The following is a 9636-nucleotide window of genomic DNA, read 5'->3' as shown; positions in this document are numbered from 1 at the left end:
CCTCCAGAGCAGTGCTTCTCAACCTTGGCAACTTTAAGCCCTGTGGACTTCAACTCCCAGAATTCCCCAGCCAGCTGAGAAACAGTGCTCCAGAGGGAGAGAAATGGCCCAATGCGCAAACCGGAAGTCCGTTCCCTAAAATGAATGCCGACAGAGCTGACAGGGCACGTCTCGCGTGCCCTAACAAATGGCTCCCCATGCCTCCTGTGGCACGCGTGACATAGGTTCGCCATCACAGCCCTAAATCATCAATACATTTGCTTCATATTCCCTAGTGCAGCTACAAATTTGCCTCCCACCTCTTCTTCATTGGCTTAGTAATTATGATGTCACAACCTATCCAAAGTGTCCAAAATGAATACATTACATCTCCCACTATTTTAATTCTATCTCCCCCCTGCCTTTATTTACGAATAAGCCTGGGGAATTCTGGGAGTTGAAGTCCACAAATCTTAAAAGTTCCCAAATGTGGACATCCCTGCTTTAGAGTAGCTAACACAGTGTTTCTCAACCTTGGGAACTTGAAGATCTGGCTGGGGAATTCTGGGAGTTGAAGCGAATGCTGGCTGGGGAATTCTGGGAGTTGAAGTCCGGACATCTTCAAGTTGCCAAGGTTGAGAAACACTGAGCTAATATATCAGTACATTCTGGTTATGGCCGGGTTCTAGCATAGCAAAGGCCTCTAATCCTAGCTCCTATGTACAATTCTCAGGCTTCAGCCTAGCTCATGATTTTAGAAACAAAACATTTCTGTAAACACAATACAACTCGTTTCCCGCAGTCTGAATCCCAGAACACGGCAGCGCAATACGGGGCACGTGTCACAAGGAGGGTCAAACAGCATCATAAAACGAGCACGTTGCTTCATATACAGCGAAAAAAACGCGTGCCACAACCGTTCTAACACTCTGCTGTCCCCCAAGTCGTAGGGTTGCAGTCGGCTGCTGCCCTCTGAAAAGAACCCGAAGTCTGCGGCGGAGGCCGAACGACGCCTACACTGCCGCTTGGGCTTGCAGTTGCGCGAAGCAGCGCAAAGAGACTCAGTCTCCCGAAGCTACGTTCCATCACCACCGGCTCAGAAGTTCCCGCCACCATGTTAGGGGCCATAATGAGTGGCACGGTCGGCCAAAGGGGCGGCGGCTCCGTAATACCCCTTTCTTTGCTGACTGACCGGGCCCGCTAGGGTTGCGGCCACGAAGGCCGAGGAAAGGGGGGTGGGGCGTCGGAAGCAGCGGGACTTGAAGCAAGTTTGGAAAATTAAACCTCGGGCATTTGGGGAGTTCAATGAAGAACCGGAAGTGGGTGGGGGACCGCTTTCGCGGAAGGACAGGCAGCGAGATTCTTTGCTGACTTAGCGGGTCCGCTAGGGCTGCGGCCACGGAGGCCGAGGAACGGGCCGCGCTGGAAGGAGCAGGACTTGAAGCAGGCTCGGAAAAATAAACCTCGGCCATTTGGGGAAGCTCAGTGAGGAAGTGGGGAGTGGGGGGACCGCTTTCACGGCAGGATAGGAAGCGAGGTTCGGCCATGCTGGGGAGGGAATTGAACCGGAAGTAGGGGACGGCTTACGCGGGAGAACACGGAAGCAGCTGCAGTCGCGTCCCTTTTCACACTCCGAAAGGACGCGGGATCGTCACCCAGAGGGCGCGGGATGGCGCTGATCGGGACGGCGGCGGCGGGTTGGGGGGCGGCGAGGGGAAGGGGCGGCGCGGCGCTGCTTCAGGTGAGCGAGGGGCGCAGGACGGATCGGCGGGGGTGGGAAAGGGACGCTCTCCGGCTTCGGGCTCGGACTTCTCAAATTTCTAGTCCTCAGTGAGGACGTCTAGTCCTCGCTCCGGCTCTGCTCGGGCGCCGGCTAAAGTAGCAAAGTTGGAAGGGATCTTGGAGGTCATCTAGTCCGACCCCCCTGCTTCCCCTCCGCCTCGTTGGGTGTCCCTCTCGCAGATCCGCCGCAGAGCTCACGCCGGGCCGGCTGCATCGCCGGCTACGGAGGCGTCCCCGCGGCTGAAGAGGTTCGCCGTCTACCGGTGGAGCCCGGACAACCTGGGAGAGAAGCCCCGCATGCAGACCTACGAGATGGACCTCAACAAGTGAGTGGCCCTAACGTGGAGAGAAAATTGGTGATGAAGAAGTTAGGTATTATTATAATTATAATAATATATAGTTATAATAGGGAGGCGATGGCTCGGTGGCTAAGATGCTGAGCCTGTCAATCGGAAAGGTTGGCGGTTCAAATCCCTAGCACCGTGTAACGGAGTGACTTGTCCCAGCTTCTGCCAACCAAGCAGTTTGAAAGCAGGTAAAAATGCAAGTAGAAAAATAGGGACCACCTTTGCTGGTAAGGTAACAGTGCTCCGTGTGCCTTTGGTGTTGAGTCATGCCGGCCACATGACCACGGAGACATCTTTGGACAGCGCTGGCCCTTCGGCTTTGAAATGGAGATAAACACCGCCCCCTAGAGTCGGGAATGACCAGCACATGTGTGCAAGGAGAACCTTTACCTTATAGTTATATTATTAACGTTATTGTGATGAGTATAATAACAAATATGTGGATTATGAAATGTTGAAATAACTACCCAGATTACGCACTCTTTGATGGAAATGGAAAGTGATATAAATAAAACAAATCAAACATGGGGGAGGGAAACAAGTGAGTTTCCCCCCCTTCCTGAAGGGGCAGAGGCATCCGCCGGATACAAAACCGCTATTCTTATTCCGCAGGGCAGGCCAGCCCCTCAGCTTCCTAACACAACGGGGCTGAACGCGGACCGTAAACTTGTAGGTTAGCAAATCTAGAAATCTCTAGAAAAAGTGCAGAGAAGAGGCAACAGAGGATGAGGGGACTGGAGGCTAAAACATACAATGAACGGTTGCATGAACTGGGCATGGCTAGTCTTGTGAAGAGAAGGACCAGGGGAGACAGGATAGCAGCCTTCCAATACTTGAGGGGCTGCCATAGAGAGGAAGGGAGTCAAGCTATTTTCCAAAGGACCCGAAGGCCAGAGAAAGAATAATAATGGATAGAAATTGAACAAGGAGAGAGATTCAACCTGGAAATAAGGAGGAACTTTCTGACAGGGAGAAACAATCCACCAATGGAATAGCTTGCCTAATCTCAAAATCCTAATCCTAAAACAGCCCCTGGGGGGTTGGGGGGAAGAGGAGCTGCATTTTCTGACAGCTAGCGGGTTCTCCTCTTCCAGATGTGGCCCGATGATTCTCGATGCCTTGATCAAGATCAAGAATGAAATGGATTCCACCCTGACTTTCCGCCGGTCCTGCAGAGAAGGTAAGAGTGGCCTCCTTTGCGGTCTGGAGGAGGAAGAGTAGGAGGAGGCTGCAGGTTTGACCGCCATCCCAAAAAGCTTCCTTTTTGCTCTTGGAAAGCTCCGTTCTCTGTCTCTCCCCCCCCTCCCCCCAGGCATTTGTGGCTCATGTGCCATGAACATCAATGGAGGGAACACTCTGGCTTGTACCAAGAGGATCGACACCGATCTCAACAAGGTCACTAAAATCTACCCTCTCCCTCACATGTATGTGGTGAAAGACCTTGTGCCGGTAAGTCCAGGGAACGGATGGTCTCCCCAAGGCGGATGAAAAGGGGATGTGTTGGGGGCCCTCGGTTTGCAGAGCCTCTATCGTGGGCTGGCCGTGCTCAGTCAACCCTCCGCCTGCCTTTCTTACCGGGGACGGCAGCCTGGATCTCAACACGATTTCCCCGTACCAGTCATCCAGATGTTCTGGCCATCTGGCTTCTGCAGGGGGATCCTGGGTTCCACCACCATCGTCACCAATGGGCCTAGAGCCAGGAGAAGGGCACTGGCAGAATAGAGTAAAGTAGAATAGAATGTAGAGCAGAGTAGAGTAGAATAGAATGTAGAGTAGGGTAGAGTAGAATAGAATAGAATAGAATATAGAGTAGCGTAGAATAGAAATTAGAGTACAGTAGAGTAGAATAAAATGTAGAATAGAATAGAATATAGAGTAGAATAGATTAGAATGTAGAGTAGAGCTGAGTAGAGTACAGTAGAATAGAATAGTAGAGTAGAATAGAAAATAGAAGAGAATATAGAGTAGAATAGAACGTAGAATAGAATGTAGAGTAGAATAGAAAATAGAACAGAATATAGAGTAGAATAGAACGTAGAATAGAATGTAGAGTAGAATAGAAAATAGAATATAGTATAGAATATAGAGTAGAATAGAATAGAATGCAGAGTAGAATATAAAATAGAAAAGAATATAGTCTAGAATAGAACATAGAATAGAATAGAATGTAGAGTAGAATAGAAAATAGAGTAGAATATAGAGTAGGATAGGATAGGATAGAATTCTTTATCGGCCGTGTGATTGGACAAACAAGGAATTTGCCTTTGGTGCATATGCTCTCAGTGTACCTAAAAAGAAAAAAAAAATATTCATCAAGACTCAAGATACGTTCAACACAGTGATAGTCATAGGTTAATAAATAGGCAATCAAATCATAGTAGGAAACAAACAAAATTATATAAATGGTAAGAGATACAAGCAACATGGTTATAGTCATAAGTGAGAGGAGATAGGTAATAGGAAGGATGAGAAGAATAGTAATACCGTCTTAGTAGGTAATTTGACAGTGTTGTGGGAATGAGTTGTTTAGCAAAGTGATGGCGTTTGGGGGAAAAACTGTCCTTGTGTCTAGTTGTCTTGGTGTGCAGTGCCCTATAGCATCATTTTGAGGGTAGAAGTTGAAACAATTTATGTCCAGGATGCGAGGGGTCGGTAGATATTTTCACAGAAAGGTGTATGTTCTGTTTTGTGCCAGGCAGCCTTCACCTCCAGCTAGACAATTATACTTGTTGCCTCCCATCGTGCTTAGCCTGAATTGGTCGTGTAGTTTTGGCTTAGCATGGTACATATGAGATGCTGTACTTACAAGCTACCTTTTACATCAATCCTCAATCACAGCTTATTCACAAGAGCCGTGGTGGCACAGCGATTAGATTGCAGTATTGCAGGCTAATTCTGCTCACTGCCAGGAGTTCGATCCTCACTGGCTCAAGGTTGACTCAGCCTTTTCAAGGTCAGGATCCAGATTGTTGAGGGGCAAAATAGGTTGACTCTTTAAACTGCTTAGAGAGGGCTGTGAAGCACTGTGAAGGGGTATATAAGTCTAAGGGGTAGTGCTTTTTTTTAACTGAAAATTTTTTGGGAAAAAAAAAGCTTTTACAAATATTTACCTCCCCTCCCCCCCCCGAAACCAAACCCCCCCCCCCCCGACTTCCCAGAACAAATACAGGGTATAAATCTTTAACAAAGATGTTCTAAAATAAATTTAAAGAAAGTTAATATCATTTTTCATTTGAGCTTTAACTCCTCTTTTGTTAGGCTAACTCTAAACAGATTATATCATTCTTGCTTCTTCACTCATAAACTATCTTAGTCCCGTATTTATTTTGAATATAGTCAATCCATCTTCTCCACTCCAGTTTATATTTCTCATTTGAGTGGTCCTTGAAATATGCTGATATTTTAGCCATCTCTGCTAAGTTTGTTACTTTTAATGTCCATTCTTGAATAGTAGGCAGATCTTCCTTCTTCCAGTATTGCGCCACCAACAGTCTTGCTGCCATTATTAAATGCAAAATCAAGTTAGTCTCTATAACGGTACAATCAGTAATTATACCTAACAGGAATAACTGAGGGGTAAACTTATCCTTTTTTAAAGAACATTTTGCATAATCTACCATATTTTTATCCAAAATGCGTTTAACCTTTTTACAAGTCCACCATATATGATAATATGTAGCATCGAGACAATCACATCTCCAGCATTTAGGTTGTAAATTCGGATACATACAGGCCAGTTTTTTAGGGTCTAAATGCCATCTATAAAACATCTTGCAAAAGTTCTCTCTCAAATTTTGGACTTGTGTGAAAGGGCTGCTGCTATTATTCCAAAAGCCGTTTCCCTTCAATAAGAGCTCGATGCTCTTATTGGGTAGGAGGGAGGGAGTTTTTACGAGGGGTGTTAGACTTTAATGTAATATGATTGCACATGTATACTGTTTTCTCTTATTTTTTCTTTAAAACTACGATATGTGAAGTATATTATGGAAGTACAAATACTATCAACATAGATTGGAGTTTGCTCAGAAGCGGAAAATACACCAATGAGAGGAAGAGTGGGAAACAGAAGGGAGATGGGAAGAGAGGGAGAGGAGAGGGTAAGGAGGGAAGATGAGGAGGATAAGGAGGAGCGGAATGTAGAGAGCAAGATGGGAAGAGAGGGATAGGAGAGAGGGTAAGGGGGAAGATGAGGAGGGTGAGGATTAGGAGGATTGGAATGTAGAGAGAGGAGAAGGAGAAGGGAAGGGGGAGTAGCAGGAAAGGATGATGGAGGGAAGATAGGAAGTAGGAGAGAGGTAGAAGAAAGAGGTGTATGGAGAGCAGAAGAGCTAACAATGGGCTTTTATCTTTTTGGGGGGCGTTGATGACAAGAGGAACTGATGTAATCATTATTTATTACTATATGATACTGGCTATGTATAGTATACATGTGATTGTATGTTATGAAAATGGAAATTAAAAATATGTTTTTAAAAAAAGAAGAGCTCGATGCCATGTGTAAACTCAGGCTGTGTTCCTTCTCCCTCCTTCAGGACCTGAGCAACTTCTACGCCCAATACAAGCTATCCAGCCTTACCTCAAGAAGAAGGATGAGTCCAACCAGGGCAAAGAGCAGTATTTCCAGTCCATAGAAGATCGGGATAAGCTGGTCATTGCCGTTTCCTTCTTGCCTCTTTTAGCTGAAAGCAGCGCTCAGCGGTCACTGCTGTTTTGGAGAGCTGCTGCCTCTCCTGGCTGGCCCTTATAGCTCCTCGGTGCCTCACCAAAACCCCATGATGGATAAGAGGGCACTTTTTCCTCCTCCCCTCTTCTCAGGAATAGCCAAATGCTGGAATGTGCTCCCCCAATGTGTGGCGAGCGTTGGATTTCAAAGTGCATCCTGGTCTGCCCAGGCCAACCCTAAAACAGTTTCCTTAGCATCACGAAAGGGGCTACATGATAAAAAGCAGGGAAGGAGGGAGGCTGCTTTACCCCTGGGGTGGGTGGAGAGGAGTGAGAGAGAGAGAGAGAGAAGGCAAAAAGGAGAGAGGAAAGAGACAGAGAAGGAGGGGGAGAGAATGAAAAGGGGGAGAGAAGGGAAAACGGGATGTGAGAGAGAGGGGAGACAGAGGAGAGGGGGGAAAGGATAGAAGGAGAGGGAAAAGAGACAGAAGGAGGGGGGAAAGGAGAGAGAGAAGGGAAAAAGTGAGACAGGAGAGGGAAGAGAGGAGAGGAAAGGGGGAAGGATAGAAGGAGAGGGAAAGAGACAGAAGGAGGGGAGAAGGGAAAAAGGAGGAGGAAAAAATAAGGGGGAAGAGCAGGGAAAAGGGAGAAGAGAGAGGGGGAAAGGAGAGAATGGAAAAAGGAGAGGAAAAGATGGGGGGAAAGGAGAGGGAGAGAGAAGGGAAAAAGGGGAGGAGAGGGGATAAAGACAGAAAAAGGAGAGGGGGGAAGGAGAGGAGAGAAGGGGAAGGGGGAAAGAGAAAAAGAGGAGAGGAGAGAGAAGGAGGGAAGAGGAGAGAGAAGGGAGAAAGGGAAGGAGAGGGGGAGGGAGAAGGGGAAAAGGTGAGGAAAGAGAGAAGGAGGAAAGAGGACAGAGAAGGGAAAAGAGAAGGAGAGGGGAAAGGAGAGGGAGGGGGGAACAGAAAAAGAAGGAGGGAGAGAGGAGAGAAGGGAAAAAAGAGGAAAAAGAAGGAGAGGGAAAGGAGAAGGAGAGAGATGGGAAAAGAGAAGGAAAGGGGGAGAGGGAACGCAAAAAGAGAAGGAGAGAGGAGAGAAGGAAAAAAAGGAGAGTGGGAAAGGAGAAGGGAAAGAGAGAGAGGAGGGGAAAGGAGAGGAGAAGGGAATGCAAAAAGAGGAGGGAGAGAGGAGAGAAGGGAAAAAGAGGGAAAAGAGAAGAAAGGGAGAGAGAGAGAGAGAAGGGGGGAAAGGAGAGGCTGGTGGGCTACAGGGGTCGCACTGTCTGCCTCTTCAGGGAATTCCTCTCCTTCACGAGGCGTCTCTTTCTCTCTCTCTCCCAGGACGGGCTCTACGAGTGCATCCTTTGCGCTTGCTGCAGCACCAGCTGCCCCAGTTACTGGTGGAACGCAGACAAGTACCTTGGCCCAGCCGTCCTCATGCAGGTAACGGGGGCCGCTGGCAAAAGACCCCTCTCCCCCTGCTCCTCGGCTGGCCGCTGTCTCAGCAGGCGCTGGATGGGGAGGTGGGCCTCTGCTCTTAAGGCCCGGGAGGCAGTGGGGGGGTGGGGAGAGAGAGAGGAAAAGCGGATCCTACCCAAGAGCGGCTGCTCCCTCAGGCCTACCGCTGGATGATCGACTCCCGGGACGACTACACGGAGGAGCGCTTGGCCCAACTGGAGGACCCTTTCTCCCTCTATCGCTGCCACACCATCATGAACTGCACGCAGGCCTGCCCTAAGGTGGGTGCTTGGGACCAGGTCCCCCACCTGGGATGGGAGCCGGCTGCCTCGAGCGAGGGTGAGCCGAGCCAGGGCCAGAACAGTGCTCACCAAACCCTCCCTTCCCCGTCCTTTTCTCTTCCTTAGGGCCTGAATCCCGGGAAGGCAATTGCCGAAATCAAGAAGATGATGGCCACGTACAAAGAGAAGGCGGCCCACGGCTAGCTGCTTCCCCCTTGCGCGGAGCCTGCCTTCCTGCCGGGGTGGGTGGGGATATAATTTATAGCTGGGGTTTCAGTGGGGTCACAAACTCCACCCCTTGTTTGTGTGGAATTGTACAGCGAAACCTGTAAAGACTAATTAAAAAAAAAAATCAGTTTGCTACTTTGTTCCTCTCCTTTCCCCCCTCTGTTCGGTTCAGGCTTCGCTGCCAAGGCTTCTCTGCACGGGCCTCAAAAGACCCCGAGGTCTGTGTGTGTGTTGTGGGGTGGGTGAGCTAGAAGCCCAGTGGGTCAACTTTCCTTCTGACTAACCCCCACCCCTTTCTTCAGTTCACGCACAGCCTGTATTCCTTCAGCAACAACGTCCTTGAACGAACAGCGAATAAGCCCATAAAAATACGCCTTGCCCAAATCTGGAAAAGTAGATTAACACCTCTTTATTTATGTAAGGGGAGGCGGTGGCTCAGGCGCTAAGAAGCTGAGCTTGTCAAAAAGGTCAGCGGTTTGAATCCCTAGCGCCGCGTAATGGAGTGAGCTCCCGTGGGCCGTGACTTGTCCCAGCTTCTGCCAATTTAGCTGTTTGAAAGCATGTAAAAAATGCAAGTAGAAAAATAGGAACTACCTTTGGTGGGAAGGGAACAGCGTTCCATGCTCCTTTGGGCGTCGAGTCATGCCAGCCACATGACCACGGAGACGTTTTCGGACAGCGCTGGCTCTTCGGCTTTGAAACAGAGATGAGCATCGCCCCCTAGAGTCGGGAATGACTAGCACATATGTGCAAGGGGAACTTTTACCTTTATTTATGTACGAAAGCAAGGAGAAGACTCCCCCCTCAGAGAGGGGAAGGGGCGTTCACGGGTGGAAAGGTCTTGTACCCATTTGCAAGGATACGGGAGCAAGAGTTGGCATGCCACAAGTTAGCCACTTAAGT

At 48.7% G+C, this 9636-nt stretch overlaps 1 protein-coding gene across 1 annotated transcript; it reads left to right on the top strand.

Moving 5' to 3' along the window:
- Positions 1–1578: 1578 nt before the first annotated feature.
- On the top strand, positions 1579–8868 carry SDHB (succinate dehydrogenase complex iron sulfur subunit B). The gene is given in 9 exon segments (XM_014054674.2): positions 1579–1720; positions 1942–2087; positions 3203–3288; positions 3421–3557; positions 6641–6668; positions 6671–6756; positions 8108–8209; positions 8383–8505; positions 8632–8868. Coding segments are annotated over 9 exon segments (858 nt in total). The 5' UTR covers positions 1579–1648; the 3' UTR covers positions 8710–8868.
- The last annotated feature ends 768 nt before the right edge of the window (positions 8869–9636 follow it).

Source organism: Thamnophis sirtalis, unplaced genomic scaffold (genome assembly GCF_051295495.1).
Source record: "Thamnophis sirtalis isolate CommonGarterSnake01/CBP01778 unplaced genomic scaffold, rThaSir2_p1.2 scaffold_15, whole genome shotgun sequence".
Classification (NCBI taxonomy): domain Eukaryota; kingdom Metazoa; phylum Chordata; class Lepidosauria; order Squamata; family Natricidae; genus Thamnophis; species Thamnophis sirtalis.
The sequence above is the reverse complement of the archived record's forward strand: the minus strand, read 5'-3'. Positions and strand labels throughout refer to the sequence as shown.